The 17656-nt window shown below is 38.0% G+C and overlaps 1 protein-coding gene across 2 annotated transcripts; it reads left to right on the plus strand.

The window, feature by feature from the left end:
* Nucleotides 1-7553: 7553 nt before the first annotated feature.
* LOC104442906 (tryptophan synthase beta chain 2, chloroplastic) lies at nucleotides 7554-10477 on the plus strand. 2 transcript variants are annotated; one of them, XM_018872628.2, is made up of 5 exons: nucleotides 7554-8106; nucleotides 8418-8774; nucleotides 9044-9477; nucleotides 10020-10114; nucleotides 10210-10477. In XM_018872628.2, exons 1-5 carry the CDS (start codon nucleotides 7795-7797, stop codon nucleotides 10392-10394), a joined length of 1383 nt encoding a protein of 460 aa, XP_018728173.2. In that variant the 5' UTR covers nucleotides 7554-7794; the 3' UTR covers nucleotides 10395-10477. The 2 variants fall into 2 exon arrangements, with proteins under 2 accessions (XP_018728173.2, XP_039167160.1); XM_039311226.1 differs by having other exon boundaries at nucleotides 7833-7999.
* Nucleotides 10478-17656: the final 7179 nt, after the last annotated feature.

Genomic DNA, 17656 nt, shown 5'->3' on the forward strand with positions numbered 1-17656 from the left:
AGCATTACTGACATAACTCATTAATGGCTCAATTACTTTGAACATAACTAACATAACTCTTCACTTCATATCCTTTTAGTTTTTTGTAGCTATTTCCCTCGTTTATAAATAGAGGTGTTCCTTAGTTCAAAAAAGAAATATATTTATATATATATATATACTCCTAAAAGTATTACCTTAGTTTTCTCTGTAATCACTCTCTAAGTATATCAGTTTCGAGAAGTGTTCTACAGGATCCTATTTGTATAGTGCTGATACAAGTGAGTCCAAAGTGTTATATCTTAGGAGACATAGTTGTGAAGCTACTTAGTACCTTTGATAGAAATTAATCACCTTAAGGAGATTCGGTTAGTCATATCTCACCTCCTGTTTATTTTGTTATCACCTTATTTGAAATATTATTTTTCTGATTACAAAAACAGTGTTGTGTGTTTTTCTCCAATATCTAATTATATTTTTCCAACATTTCCGAGCTCATCTTTTCACGTATATGGAGCGAACATTGAGCAAAGGACGAAGAGGATTCCCACTAATCCTTCAACGTGTACTCTAAACCTGAAGATTTACGGGAGCAAATCACGATACCAGCCAATCTTCAAAGAGACCTTGATGGGGGTGGTTCGGGGATTCAAGTTGGCAAAAGTATCTTGTAGTACTTTTGAACTGCAAGAGCGGAGGCCAACCGAGAGTGAGGACACAGTAAAAACGCCACATTGGTGAGAACCAAAAAATAGAGATGGACCAGACCAGTGCCCTGCCAATTTATTGGTAGAGTAACTTTCATGGGAGAAACTATTTCCTGAAAGCTTCAACACTCAAAACTAATCAAAGCCTTCGGTCAATCGTTCAGGCGTCAAACGTGGTTCAATCGATGGGATCTACATCCATTGATAGAGCAATAACGAGAGTTGTATTCGACTCTTAAGCTCAGAGAATTCTCTACAGACTTTGATCTAATCTCACAAAGAGCTTTTCCAAAACCCTCCAAGACGATTGACCGCCCTAATCTCTTTGTTAGATTTGACCAAACATGATGAGGAGAACGGAAACAACCATATATATATATACAGACATTGAGGAAGCCCTTAATTAGGAACTCGATCTAAATGTTAATAAGCGCTCGCTGTGTGGACTGGCCAACCACCCCCGTCCAACCTAGCCGAGCTCCCAAACGAGTTAGCCGGACAATGTCGGTCTCACTTTTTCCTTGTCACATAAAAATGCACTACCCCTGTGCGAGAGTAATATCAATCAAATATGACATCTTGATTTGAAAAACAATTTTGCCTTGACTTTCAAGTGTCCCATCAAAAGGTATTGCACTTTACACCAAGGATAATGTTGCTCTCACTTTTTCTATGTTGCATAAAAATGCTTTGAAGTGTCCCATCAAAAGGCATTGCATTTTACACGAGGGACAATGTCGCTCTCACTTTTTCCATGTCACATAAAAATGCACTATCCTTGTGCGAGAGAAATATCAACCACATGTGGCATCTTAATTGTGACGGTGATGTACAATTGATTAATTCAGGCATGCGTGATTGAAGATGTTACTAACTAATATAGGAAAAGCGATTCAATTCCACGCCTCTCTAAGTCTTTGATGGTTGTTCTCAATTATTGCTAGCTTTGAAGTCCATCAAAACATGGCACCTTCAAGAATTTGCTCATGAGGCTGCCAATTTCCCCCACATGGTGTGTGCATGGAAATCGTGAAATCAAGATCAAACTGACCCCAAAAAAGTCATTCGTATTTCCAAATGATTTGTATCACACTCATCAATGATATTGTTTATTTTGGGCTATAGGACTCACTTGCCCCGTGCCCTCATAATTTTGTCATTTGGGTTTCCCCTTATATAGCACATTACTTCACCGTCCCTAGGTGATATGGGATTCGGTTCATTCTTACCCCTTTCATTATTCTCGGGGCAGAGTCATACTCCCATCCCTTGCAAGATTGGGTCGTCACACATGCACAGTGAAGGAACTTGGACATAGAGGTAAAATCAGAAAGTTTTCATTTTTAAATGACAGAAAATAGATGGTGAATGATGAATTGCCCCTCACTTATGTCAAGCTAAATTCATCTCCTTATATTCAATGGCGAAAAGGGAAGGAGTGATTTTGACTTCACGGGGTGGATGAGAAATTTGTTTTTGCTACACCCTATATCGATCACTCCTTAATATGATAGTTTCTTTTTTAACATAGCTAACTAACTACTCATGCCAATAGTGAAGCATGCACATGAGATAAGAAACAAAGAAAAGTTGTGCATCATGTGTAAAAAGAAAAAAAAATGGTCTTGAAAGAAACGTTGTTTAGGTTGAGACGAGCTCAAAAAGTTGTCATACCCATAAACTTAAACTAATTAGGATGTGAGATTGAAATTAAAATGTTTGTCATTAAGAGCAAAGGGCCATGCCAAACCACCATTGTTTTGTTATTAAGCTCGAAGGACAAGGGCCGTAAACAATGATGTCAAATTTCTACAAAAGTAATACTCAAAGGTGATGAGATTCTTAGATGATATATCCAAGTAAATTTTCTATACAAACCAAATCCCTCATTTGTTATAGGACTTTAAGGTATAAAAAAAAAAAAAAGCTTCTGTGACAGCACAAGAGTTAGAAATTATACGTACTAATGAATATTTGAATAATGCTAGTTTTTGAAATTACGGTGATTACTGCACAAACGCCCCATCTTATTTGAGAAAATCAAAATAATTATAGATATACTGGACGGACGTCAAACCTATCCGGGTTCCCAAATCAATTAGTGGTACTACCGGCGGGCCCTGGACCTTTATGTCAGAGTTACTAGACACCATCCGGGGGGTCTTTTCAGTCCCTTCAAGCGTTTTCTCACAATCTGTATTCCTTGTCTTTGTATTTCAAGCCTTTCGACTGCCTATGCAAGTTAACATAAGAGGAAGGGAGGGAGCATTGCACGTGCCTATTTCAGTTGTCGAGTTGGGTGTCCACCAATTGGGTCCAAACTTAACACAAGGGGCATTCCACTTTCCATGTCGTACGGGCCACTTTTTATTTTTTATTTATAGAGAGAGATGCAATATTTTCCTTTCATCTGTGCTTGAAAAGGGGCAATATTTTCCTTCTATCTCTGACCCAAAAAAAATCATATCTCTACTAGGTAAATTATAAGTGATGGAGGTTGCCCGCAAGTAAGCTTAACTAAATTCAAAATATGGGCATGTCCATAATGAAAATGAGTAATGTAACTATGTAAGGTAATTACTTTGATTGCCTTTGAGATTGAGTTTGTCAAATCTTTTTCTGTAAAGATTAAAATGAATGGCATGGACAAAAATACTTAAGTATGTTGATCAGTCATTTACTAATTTCATTAGATAAGACATTTATTCGTGGGATTTTTAGTGAAAAGAGGAATTGATTCTCACTCGGAAAATAATTTTGCCTTGACTTGCAAGTGTCCCATCAAAAGGCACTACGTTTTACACGAGGGACAATATCGCTCTCACTATTTCCATGTGACATAAAAATAGACTAAATTTGACGAGAGTAATACTTGCCACATGTGGCATCTTGATTGTGATGATGACGTACAATTGATTGATTGAGGCATGTGCTAGAAGATGTCACTAACTAATATAGGATAAGCGATTCAATTCCACACGCCTCTACGTCTTTGATGGTCGTTCTCGATTAGAAGGTGATTACTGCCAGCCTGGAAGTCCATCAAAACATGGCGCCTTCAAGAATTCGCTCATGAGCCTGTCAATTTCCCCAACATGGTGTGTGCATGCAAATCGTGAAGTCAATATCAAAAACACTCCAAAAAAGTCTGTTCATATTTTCGAGTAGTTTGTACCTCACTTGTCAATGATATTGTCCGCTTTGGGTTATAAGACTCACTTACCATGTGCCCTTATAGTTTCGTCATTTGGGTTTCGCTCAGAAAAGGTTTCCTTATATAGCACATTACCTCACCATTCCCAAATGATATGGGATTCGGTTCATTCCTACCCCATTCACCATCTTTGAGGCGGAGCCACACTCTTATCTCTTACAAGATCGGGTCGTTACATGTGCACAGTGAAGGGCCATGGACACAAAGGTAAAATCATAAAGTTTTCATTTTCATAGGACGGAAAACAAACAATGAATTATAAACAACGCTTCGCTTTACTTATATCAAACTAAATCATCTCCTTATAATGGCAAAAAGGGAAGGAATGATTTTGACTTCACTAGCTGGATGAGAAATTTGTTTTTTCCGCACCCTATATCGATCACTCCTTGATATGGTAGTTTCTTTTTTAACATAGGTAACTAACTACTCATACCAACAGCAAAACACACACATGAGATAAGAAACAAAGAAAAGTTGCGCATCATGTGTAAAAAGAAAATAAAATTCATCTTGAAAGAAACGTCATTCAGGTTGAGACAAGCTCAAAAAGTGGTGACAGGCCCATAAACTTAAACTAAATAGGACATGAGATTGAAATTAAAATGTTTCATATTAAGAGCAAAGGGCCATGCCAAACTACCATTATTTTATCGTTAAGCTCGAAGGGCAAGGGCCATAATCAATGATGTCGAATTTCTATAGAGGTAATACTCAAAAGTGATGAGATTCCAAAATGGTATCTCCAAGTAAATTTCCTATACAAACCGAACCTCCCATTTGATATAGGACTTGAGGTATTAAAGAAAAGTTTCTGTGACCGCACAAGAGTTAGAAATTATACGTATCGATGAATTTTCGGATAATGCTACATTTAGAAATCATGGTGGTTGTAGTATAGACACCCATCTTGTTTAGGATAATCAAAATAATTATAGATATTCTGAATCAATGTCCAATCTGTCGATCTCCCAAATCAGTTAGTGGTGCCACCAACGGGCTTGTCAGAGTTACTAGACGGTACCCACGTGGTCTTTTCAGTCCCTTCAAGTGTCTGCTTCTCATCCCTACCCCCATGTCTTTGTATTTCAAGCCTTCCAAGTGCCTATGCAAGTTGGGTGTTCACCTGGTGGGCCAAAACTTACCATAAGAGGAAGGGAGGGAGCATTCCACATGCCTATTTAAGTTGTGGATATTGCCTACGAGTAAGTTCGACTAAATTTAAATTCAGGCATGTCCTTTGATATAGCTTATCAATCAGAACACCGGTAGGAGAAAATTCACTTTAATCGAGAATAAAGAAAAAAAAAAACAATCCTCGTGAAAATGAGTAATATAATCACTCATATGAAATCTACTTAGAGAGCCTTTGCAATAATTTTTTCTTTCGTTTTTATCTTTGTAAAAGTTAAGATGAGTGGTCCGGACAGAACTTGTAACTGCCACTTATTAATTTATTAAATAAATGTTTATTCATGAGGTTTTTCATAGAAAGAGATGTTTGTGCCCCAACTTTTAAGTGGCATCAAAGGGCACCACATTTTTCGTGAGAAAGAGGCATGATTCAAGAAGGTGCCGTGTTTTGTGTGTCCCATAAAAACGCCCTTACTTTCGTACGAGAAAATTCTGGCCATCCCGCAAATATCTGTCGGAATGTGTGCGTGAGGCTTGCTGGTCGTGATGATGATATTTTTATTGGTCAGAATGGTGAGGTAGAATTGATCCGTTTTTTTACGTGTTGTTGGAGACGTTACTCATTAATTTGGAAAAAGCTGTTCAATCTCGCACCTCTTTTAAAACAAGGGTTTATTTCATAAAAAAAAAAAAAAAACTCAAAATATGATTTGTTTTATTGCTTAAAAAAAATCAATTTATGACTAATTTTTCTCATGAGTGATGAAAATATTTTTTATTCGTTCATTTTTATATGCGATACGGGTGATTATTTTTTGAAAAATTATTTTCCAAATCTTAAGTTTCCCGTGAAGAAAACACACCCCAAATCTTGATGATTGTTCTAAAATCAAGGTGATTCCTATTAGTTCGGAAGTCCATCGAAATAATGGCGCCTTCCAGAATTCACTAGTGAGCCTCTCAATTTCCCTATCATGGTGCATCCGCGCAAATCGTGAGGTCAAAATCAAATTGAACCTAGAAATCGTTCCTATTCCCAAATGGCCATGAAAGGGCAAAAGCAAGATCAATAATCAACGCACGCGTTTAATATTTTTGTAATCAGTATTTCGGACAAAGACTCCCAACACGACAGTGATGGCCCACGCTACTCATTCGGACAGTGAACGGGGCACGAACGCAGGGAGGGAAAGTTCATCTCTTTATATTTGATGGCGAACAACATAGGAATAATTTCGACTTTACACGGACATGTGAGAAAATTTTCCATATTTCATATTAATCACAAAATTTCACATATTTTCACTTTAATCCCAAATGTGCCAGCGCGTCCAAAAATCGCCACAAATTTCTTTAAAATTATTGACATCGGGGCCAATCATCGGTCCATTATCAGGACCTACATCTTCATCAACATCCCTACTTTTGTATCAAATAAGAACAACCTCATAATATTACTAATCTTGAGGGAGACACGTGGTGATTTTTGGACGCCTTGGCAGAGTTGAGAGTTAGACTGAAAGTTGAAAATTCAAAAAAAAAAAAAAAAAAAAAAAAAAAAAAAAAAAAAAAAAAAGGTTCTAATATAATCGAGATTGGAGATAGAGTCGGGGGGTTATTCAGGGAACTAACCCTTTTTTTTTTTTTTTTGTACACGAGTAACTAATTATTTATACCAATGGCGAAGCATTACATTTGGAATGAGAAACACAAAAGAGTTGCACGTCAAGTGTGAAAAGGAAAATGAAAAGATTTATGTAGAAAGTAGAAAGAAATGTGAATTCAGGTCAAGACGAGCTTGACAAGTCGGGAAGGATGAACCCCACAGGATGTGAGACGGAAAGTTTGCCATTAACACCGAAGGGACCATGCCCAACCAGCAACGTTTTGTCGTTGAGGTCAACAAACGAGCATTGAAAGCGATCACATCGGAACTTCTACAAAGGTACTGCTCAAAGTGATGAGATTCCGATAGCCACACATTTGTGATAAGACTCAAGATACAAAAACATCTTTTGTGATAGCATAATAGGAACTTTCGTACAAAAATCATGTGAGTGTCATAATTTTTTTTTCTGATCATTTAAGTGGCAAAACTTTGATTATAATATTTAAATAATGAATCATGCTTTCATATAACAGCTTAAGTTTTGAATCACAAAAGCATGAACTTCGATAATGGCTGTCGATGGAGACAGTGGTGGCGACCAGCGAGGCGGAGATTGAGGATGGCGAAGGCACTATGGCCTGACGCTAGCGAGGTCGATATGGAGATTTTCGATGGCTGTACTGGTGAACACAAGTGAGAAGAGAATGGCCGTAACAACGAGAACAACGAATGTACATTTTACAGCGACTTAAACGGGTGCTTGCACCGACCAAAAAAAAAAAAGGGTGCTTGCGACGAGGACAATCAGTGGACAGGCTTCTGTATCAAGCAAGTATTCAGTGAAGTAGTATGGTGCATATTCTACTTGATGCAAGCAATCGATTTCTCACTTTTTTCGTTTATCAGTACTGTCAACCTCACCTGACATGTGCTGATGACAATGAAACAATCATTCAACTCGTTTAAAGCATGCGCGTCTTCTTCATCATACCGAGCAATGCTAAACCACAAGCTGAGCTTGTCTTCGAAAGAGACCGTGACGCCATTCGTGTATAAAACACCCGTTCGATATCTTCAGGGAACCACATCGCTCGTTTGCTTAATAACTCTCCGCTGCTCACTTTCCGATCCTCAAATCCGCTCTCCACTCCATGACTTCGAGCATCAAATCCGATCTCTTTCTCACCAACAAATTGTCATTTGCTCGTAATGAGCGATCGTTCTCTAGCATGAAACGAGCTGTAAGTAACAACTTGGTGGCTGCTAGCGCCGTGAAAAGTGGGTCGAAACCTTTGCACGTGGAGAGGGCGCTACGCGTAAGGAAAATCGATGAGATTGAGAGAGGAGAGAGGAGAGGTAAGTTTGGGATTTATGGAGGGAAGTTTGTGCCTGAGACGTTGATTAGTTGTTTGGGCAAGCTTGAAGCTGACTTCAACTTTGTTCTACATGATGCTGAATTTCAGGTTTGTGAGGAGAGATTTCTCACCATAAAAAAAAAAAAAAAAAAAATAAAAAATAAAAAAAAAAAAAAATTGATATGATAAATTATTGGTTTCAATAATCAGCAGTATTTATTCCTCTTTAACTCCAACTTACACCTTTCTCTTCTAGGACGAAATAAGAAACATTCTTTTCTACTGTTTCCCTGCGCCGTTTTCCTTTTACCATCTTTTTCAGTCGTGGGCTGCTACTATGGAAGAGAAATTGTTGGGGTGTCTGATCATGTGTATGAACTTGACACATACTTTCCAAACTGTGATTGACAAAATTGTAGGCGGAGCTGGCCATAGCTCTAAGGGACTACGTCGGAAGGGAGACGCCTTTGTACTTTGCAGAGCGGCTCACCAACTATTACAAGAACGAGAACGGAGAAGGGCCGGACATTTACCTGAAGAGAGAGGATCTCAACCACTGCGGCGCACACAAGATGAACAACGCCATTGCGCAGGCAATGATCGCCAAGCGCATGGACAGGCAAAGGGTGGTGGCGGCGACAGGAGCAGGCCAGCACGGCGTAGCGACCGCTGCCGCATGCGCTAAGCTGTCTCTGGATTGCACCATCTTCATGGGTTCTGAAGATATGGAGAAGCAAGCTTCTAATGTGTTCTTAATCAAGCTACTAGGTGCTCAGGTTAGCATACTCTCGCGTGAACCGGTGTCGTAAAGCGATATCAGCTTTTGCACATAAAAGAGAGGGACTTCCATTCCAGATGCAACTTGCATAAAGTTGCATCTGCACAAGTTTGTTCTAGCAAAGTTTGTTATTGCTGAAAGTGAGCAAGAGAAACCTCCAGTGAAACATACAAAACATTTCAAATGAACATTGGCTAGACCCCCATCAATTTCCACCAACATCATCAAATCAATGACCTGGAAGTCTCAGCTAGTTCAATCTTGCAGGTGACCAAAGTGGAAGGGAGCTTCAAGGATGCCAGCTCAGAGGCCATAAGGCAATGGGTGAACGACTTGGAAGTGAGCTATTACCTGACAGGGACGGTGGTGGGTCCGCACCCATGCCCGAGCATGGTGAGGGAGTTCCAATCCATCATCGGGAGGGAGACGAGGAGGCAGGCGATGGAGCGGTGGGGAGGGCGGCCAGACGTGGTAGTGGCATGCATCGGGAGTGGCTCCAATGCACTGGGGATCTTCCATGAGTTCGTTGGTGATGAGGGGGTGAGACTGGTCGGTGTGGAGGCGGCTGGGTTTGGCCTTGACTCAGGGAGGCATGCGGCCACTCTGGCCACAGGCCATGTTGGGGTCTACCATGGAGCCATGAGCTACTTGTTGCAGGACCAGGAAGGCCAAGTTCTTGGTGCTCACTCCGTTGGCGTCGGGTAAACTTCGCTCTCTATTTTAACTTCTACACAGGATGCACATTTGATTTGATTTTGAGAAATGTCTTTAAGAAAATACAAAAGCCTTTGGACTACAAAGGTTTTCCAATAAGTAAGTAGTGTTTAATAAGTTTTAATTTTAAAGTGCATTGAAAAATAATTTTGACTTAAATGGCGCTTGGCAAAATCACACTTTAGAAAGCCTTTTTACCTTAAAAAAAGAAAAAAAAAAAAAACCTCAAAACCGACAAGGACTCGATGCCCTAGTAGCCTCGCTAGGGTCGTGCAACCTGGATGTTGAGCGAGGGCAAAGTTTGAAGGAGGAAAATTTGTATTCACATTTTGAAAATGCAATATTCCAAATTTCTCGGGACCTCCTTTGGAGTAAAGGCCTTTGGAGAGTTTTGGAGATATAATTGCATTTCCCCAAAGCTACCCAAAAAATTTTCCAAGCATCATTTGTATTTGCCTAAGGGATCTTAGAGTTTTGCAAATGTTGAACCAAACCCATGATCGTTAGTATTGTCGACTGTGATTACCAGGCTACAGTATCCAGGAGTGGGTCCGGAGCTGAGCTTCCTCAAAGACACGGGACGAGCGGAATTCCATACGGTCACCGACGAAGAAGCCCTGAACGGTAAACAATTCGACCCCACACCCCATTCCTTACGAAGCCACGAATACAAAAATCGATCCTGATTAATTCGTGTGACATGCTGTTTTTGGTTGCAGCATACCAATTGTTATCTAGATTGGAAGGCATAATCCCAGCAATGGAGGCTGCTCATGCACTGGCGTATTTGGAGAAACTCTGCCCGACCCTCCCCGATTCCACAAAGGTTGTGGTGAATTGCAGTGGACGAGGAGATAAAGACGCGCCTCTGTTCTTTCAACACCGACCAGCCCTCGACGCATAAATCTAGCAATATGTATAGAAAGTATAAAAATGTAACATTATGATCTCTTTGTCAATGTCATAGCCTATAAGATTTGGAGAGCACCTGACCGAAGTATCTAATAATTTCCATTATATAACTTAGATCCCAAATGAATGCTGCCATTTAATCTAAGTTTTCCAAAGGTGTTAAGCGAAATCAACACCAAAAATTTACAATCACATTGAAGGGACAACCACATGCTTCACGCGTGTTGACACCCAAATTTTTGTTGACCTTTGAAGTATCCATTCATTTCATAAAAGATATATATAATTAAAAATATATATAAAAAGATAAAAAGAAAAAGAAAAATAATAATAATAAAATAGTAAAAAAAAGAATGAAATTAAATAAACATATGATGAAAATGAATAAAAATAAAATGAAATCACATGGGCTGGTGTTTCTAGCCCATTTTGTAACGTTTCTGTTATTAGAAACAATTTCTTTTCATAAACATTTTTTTTTCTATTTCTATACTCAGGAATAATTTCTAAATATTTTAAGATATTTGGTAACTATATAAAATTTATGTTCCCAAAATAAAAATGCATTTAATATGACCCCAAATATTTTTGTAACTTAGAATTTCTTTTAATTTATTAATAATTTTATTACATTTTTCTTTCTCTTTTCTTCTCCTTCCTCTAACCAGTCGCTAACCTTGGCCATCGTGACCAACCAACGACGAGAGACCCCCCCGAGCCTCACCTTGCCTCGAAGAGGCTTGGCCTCACCCTAGTCGAGGCGACCTCGCTCGGCACTGTGATGCCAGCCTCACCCACCCAGGCGATGCCAACCTCAAGGTGGTTAGGTGAGGTTGAGCCTCACCATGGGCAAGTGAGGCTCAACCTCGTCTTGGCCGAGTGAGGCTTAACCTTGCCAAATCCAGGCTAGGTCGACCCTCGCTAGTCGCCGGCGACCAATTAGGGGGAAAAAGGAAGAGAAAAAGAAAGAAAAGAAATGAAGAAAGAGAAAAGAAAGACTTATTTCTTGAGTTGTTCTCGAGAACAAGAAACAATTATGTTTTTGCTTTTGTTTCTCGTTCCTTGTTTCTACTACAAATCTATTCCAGGAACAAATGTTCCTAGGAATAAAAATATTACCAAACGCATTTATATTTTATTTCTCTTCTCGAAAACAAATGAACAAAAATAAGTGTTCCTCAAAGCGTTATCAAATAGCACCTAAATATAATGCAAGTTCCAACAGAACGTCACATCGTGTGGTGGCGTCATGGAGGACTAATTTTGTTTAAAGATTTTTTTTCTACGGATACGAGAAATTAATTTATTTTGTTTGGTAATATCATTTTCTGTTTCCGGACTCGATAAACGCCCAAGTCTGGGGTACACTCGGGGCGAGGAAAAATAAGTACATTAGATTTATTTTCGGTAAAATGAAGCAACACAGAATAAGCTAATTGTGGAATTTATTAGGTTTTGAAGTTTAAGCCGGGGTTTTGGACAGGTGATTCCCCTTAATGATGGTGGGGTGGGGTCGGAGGGTAAGGAAAAGGAGTGGATGGAAAAATTAACCAAATTGGGAATTGAATATCCATGACGTCTTTTAAAGTTACAAATTATAACTTTAGTACATGATCGATGGGGTAATAGAATTTGTGATATATTTTGAAATGGTAGGTACCAAGATGTATTTAGTTTGATATGACTTTTAGAAAATTGGCAAAATTATGGAAAAGTTTTATCGAATTCATAAAAGGTGACTTCCGAGATTTAGGTGCTATTTGGTAACATTCCCTGAAACACCTGTTTATGTTCTTTTGTTTCCCATAACATAATAAAATAGAAACGTGTTCAGTAATTTTTTTGTTCTTGGGAATAAATTGTTCCCGAAAACAAATTTAGAACAAAAACAAGAAACAAAAACAAAATCATTTCTTGTTCCTAACAAAAACTCAAGAAACAAGAAACAAGTTGTTTCTTTTCTTTTCTTTTCTTCCTTTTCTTTCTTTATCTTCCTCTCTTCTTCCCGTAGTTGGTCGTTAGCCTTGGCAATGTCAACAACTGGCCAGACAAGGCCTAGCAACCTCGCCAACCCTTGGTGAGATCACCCCAAGCTCGCCGACCACCGAAAGGGACCCTCCCTACCGCTCGCTATGGCGCAGCAAAGCTAAGCCTCACCCAGCCAAGGTGAGGCCAAGCCTTGCCTGGCCACAGTGAGGCTTGACCTCACCCGACCATCGCAAGATCGGCATTGCCTGGGTGGGCGAGGCCGACCTTGCGGTGGCTAGTCGAGGTCGAGCCTCATTGAGCCACGGTTAGGGGGACCCCACCTAGCCTCGTCTGGCCAATCGCCAACCGGCCATGTCCAAGCCTATGACCCACTAGAGGAAGGAGAAGAAAATGAAAATAAAATAAAATGTAATAAAATTATTGATAAATTAAAATAAATTTTAAATCACAAAAATATTTAGGATCGTACCAAACGTATTTTTCTTCCGATGATAGAAATTTTGTTTAGTTATCACATGCCTTTAAACACTCAGAAATTGTTCCCAAGAACAGAAAAAAAAAAAAAAAAAAAAAAAGCATTTCTAAAAAGAAACTGTTTTTAGGAATAGAAACGTTATCAAGCGCGCTCTTAATAAACCTTCACCCTTTTCTCCCTTGTCCTGACTTCCCGTGTTCTTTATTAAACTAAAGAGAAAAGGCTAGACGAGAGAGGGAGAGAGGGATGTTGGCAGACGGAGTTTCAGCCATCAATGAGAAAAGAAGTTGTAGAGGGAGGGGGGCCGTTGGCCATTTGGGGGAGAGAGCTAGTAGAGGAGGCGAGGAGAACGTCTAGCTGTGGAGAGAGGTGGAAAAAAACTGAAAAGGGCTTCGTTCGTCGGGACAGTAGAGAGAAGAGAACCCTCAATTCCAAAAAAAAAAAAAAAAAAATCCCTCTCTGAAAAAATTCTCTTTGAATTCAAGCAATCTCCACTAATTCTCTCTCACCTTCTCCATTGACCGAACTCCACTATGTCCAAAAGCTCTATCTCTCTCGTCCTCCAAGCTGGACCGAGAACTTCATTTGGCAGAGAACATGGAGAGGCTCTTTTTGGATTCTTCAGCCGCTACTCATTATCTTTCTCTTTCCACCGTCTCTGTCCAGCTTTTTCCATTGAGGATCTCTGGAGGAGTCTTATGTTGTTGTTGTAATTGATTATTATTGTAATTACATATTTTAATGGCTCAACATTAGTGAGACGTCTCTTCAATTTGTAGCTATTATGCCTCTTCAAGTCATGTCTTAATTGATGCAGTTTCAATAATAATAATAATAATAATAATAATAATAATAATAATAATAATAATAATAATAATAATAATAATAATAATGTAATGTGAACGTAACTGACGTGACTCTTTAATTCATATCCTTTCAATTTTTAGCAGATGTTTCCCTTATCTATAAATAGACATACTCCTTAGTTCAAAAAGTGAATATATACTCCTAAAAGTACTACTTCAGTTTTCTTTGTACTCGTTCCCTAAGTGTGCTAATTTCAAGAAGTAATCAACAAAGTCCTACTTGTATAGTACTGATACAAACGGGTTTGAGGTGTTGTATCTTATGAGGCATAATTTATTAAGCTACTTAGCACTGTTAGTAGGAGCTAATGCCTTAGAGAGATTTGGTTAGTTGTACCTTACCTCCTATTTATTTTGTTATCGCCTTCTCAGAAAAATTATTTTTCTGAATACAAAAATAATGTTGCATATTTTTCTCTAATACGTAATTATATTTTTCCAACAATCTTAAGGCAATTAATTTTTACTGTTTGTTGGGTTTATCAGAAAATCGAGATGGCTAAAAACAATAAGGTACCCCATGATGTCCATAATGTTTCTAGGGGCGCTCCTATGGTCATTTCGACTAGTGAGGTTCAAACCACCTGGCTTGGTATTACAACAGCAAATGGTGTGAGCCTTTGGGCTAAAACCATTTATAATGGTATGGGTACAAGTCACTTAATTGATATACTCGAGAATGTTTTTCAAAACAATACAAGCCAAATGGCACATGGTTTAATTCCTAGAGGGATGATTCAACAAGCTTTGCCTATTTTGATGATACCAACACTAGTAATACCGAATGAGAAATCGGAGAAATTCACTGATGTGGGCTTTAAGCAATGGCAATCGAAGATATTCTTCTATCTAATCATGCTTAATCTAGTCAAGTACTTATTGAAGATGTGCCCGATAATTTGTCCAAATGAGCAAGATGTCACGACGCTTGGGGCATCAAAGGCTCGAAAGTACTGGGACTTCATATGCCTAAATTGTATCCTCAACTGCTTAGTAAATTTCTTGTGTAATGTTTATTGCAACATTGAAATTGCTAAACAGTTATGGGAGTTCTTAGAAAAGAAATATAAAACTAAGGATTTTAGCATGGTAGATTCTAAATCAATCATGAACCAGATCCGGGAAGTGCGAATAATTTTGAACGACATATTTGCTAAGGGAATGTTACTTAGTGAATCATTTCGAGTGGTGGCTATTATTGAGAAACTTCCTCCGAGCTAATCAGACTTCAAAAATTATTTGAAGCACAAACAAAAAGAGATAAGCCTTGAAGATCTCATTTGCACTTCAGAATCAAAAAGGACAATAGGAGGAATGCAAACACTCTTATGGAGGCAAAGGCCAACACTGTTCAGTTTTCCAATTCCAAGCAAGATAGGAAGAGAATGAAATCCTTTCAATGGAAATGCAAGCAAAATGAACAGTCCCAGAAATTCCAAGGGAGATGCTATGTTCACAATAAGCTTGGCCACTAAGCTAAAGATTGCAACAAATGCCCAAACGAAGGCAAAAGTGGTGGTGCAACCATGCATCTGAATCTAATAGAGGATGAGAGACTAATTGTTGTGGTGGTGTCTGAGGTATCCTTGGTATCGAATAATATTGATTGGTGGTTGAACACAAGTGCCACAAATCACATTTGTGTGGATGAACACATGTTCTTGTCTTATGATAAGCTTGAGAAAGAAGAAAAGCTTTATACGGCTAACTTTACGTTAACAAATATTGCCAAAAGAGGAAACGAGATCATGAAATTCACCTTTGGCAAGAAATCACCTTGCTAAATGTGTTGCATGTATCGGAGATTCGGAAAAATCTAATTTTTAGCCCCACACTTTTCAAGAAGGGTTTCAAAATAGTATTTCATAAGATAAATTTGTACTTTCCAGAGGGGGATGTATATGGGGAACGGTTACTTGTATAATGATCTGTTCAAAACCAATGTGGCTCTCATTGATGTAACCTAGAAATTTTTGTATCCAAATTAATAAATAGAAGCCTTCAATTTATATTGTTGGGTCTCATTACCTATGGCATAGTAGATTAAGACATGTAAGCTATGGTGCAATAAAGAAAATAACAAACTTGGGGCTAATTCAAAGGTTTGAGTTGGATGTCCATTACAAATGTACGACTTGCATTAAGGCTAAGTTTGCTAAGAAACCATTCAAATCAGTTGAAAGATCAAGTGAACCTCTACAACTAATCCATAGTGATCTATGTGATTTATAATTTGTAAAAAGTAGAGGTGGAAAGAAATACTTCATCACTTTTATAGATAATTGTACTCAATTTTTCTATGTTTATCTATGAACTAGCAAAGATGAGGTTATGAGCATGTTTATCAAGTATAAATATAAGGTCAAGAACCAACTTGATAAACGAATCAAATTGCTTAGGTCTGACACAGGAGGAGAATATAGTTCTTCAAATTTAAAGAAATTGTATGCTAGTTTAGGGATAATTCTTCAAACGACTGCATTGTATACTCCACAGCAAAATGGATTGCTAAATGGAGAAACAAAACTCTAAAGGAGATGGATAATGCCATGCTCCTAAGTTCGGGTTTATCTCAGAATTTGTGGGCAGAGTAGTTTTAACAGCAAACTATATTTTAAATAAAGTGCCTCAAAAGAGACGGGTAAGACTCCACATGATTTATGGAATGGAAAACTGCCATCCTATAATTTGAAACTGTGGGGGTGCCTTAGCCAAGATGGCAATTTCTCATCCAAAACAAACTCAGTTGAGACCTAAAACAGTAAATTGCATATTCATCAATTATGCTTAAAATACCAATGCATATATATTTTTGGTTCACAAATTTGAAAATGTGAAAACCTATGCCAATACTGTCAGATGCTGAATTCTCTAAGGATATATATCTTGCAAAAACAAATCATGGTAAATCTTCTTAGAAGAGAATGATGAAGTTAAAGCACACAAAGCTGAACTTCAAAGGAGCAAGAGGTTGCGGATTGAAAAATATTTCAGACCTAAATTTCTAATGTGCATGTTAGAAGGTGAGTCTCAAACATTTAAAGAGGTAATGTCAACTTCAAATGCTTCTTATTGAAAAGAAGTTATTAACAATGAAATTGATTTTATCCTAAGTAATCACATTTGGGAATTGATTGATCTTCCATCATGAAATAAAAAAAAATTGGATGTAAATGGATCTTCAAGAGAAAGCATAAAGCTAAAGGTTCCATTAATAAGTATAAAGCACTGGTTGTTGCCAAAGGATTTAGACAAAGATAGAGTCTAGACTACTTTGATACTTATTCATCTATAATAAGAATAACATCAGTTAGGATGCTAATTGCTATAAATTCGCTATACAATTTACAAGTACATCAAATGGGTGTGAAAACTGCATTCTTGAATGGTGATCTCGACGATGAAATTTATATGAAACAACTTGAAGGATTCTAGGTCAATGGATAAAAATGCAAAGTGTGTAGACTTGTCAAATCATTGCATGGACTTAAACAAGCTCCTAAAGAATGGCATGAAAAATTTGACCATGTAATGATCCAAAATGGATATAGAATTAATGAGTGTGATAAATGTGTATACACTAAATCCAAGACTATTGGATGTGTACTTTTTGGAGATAACGCCAAAGTTACCAACATCACCGAGAATGTTCTCAAAAAAAACTTTGAGATGAAAGACTTAGGCGTTGCACATGTTATACTTGGCATCAAGATTCTAAGGAAGTTTGATAATCTAAGTTTAACACCATCTCATTATATTGAAAAGGTAATTGAGAAGTTTAAAGGGTTCGGCATTAAAAATGTGAATAATCATTTTCTCCCACACTAAACTTTAGAAAGAATAATTGAAACGGTATCAATCAACTAGAGTACTCTCAAGTGATGAGCAACATCATGTACGTAATGAATTGTACTATACTAGATA

This window comes from Eucalyptus grandis, chromosome 4, assembly GCF_016545825.1.
Source record: "Eucalyptus grandis isolate ANBG69807.140 chromosome 4, ASM1654582v1, whole genome shotgun sequence".
NCBI lineage: Eukaryota > Viridiplantae > Streptophyta > Magnoliopsida > Myrtales > Myrtaceae > Eucalyptus > Eucalyptus grandis.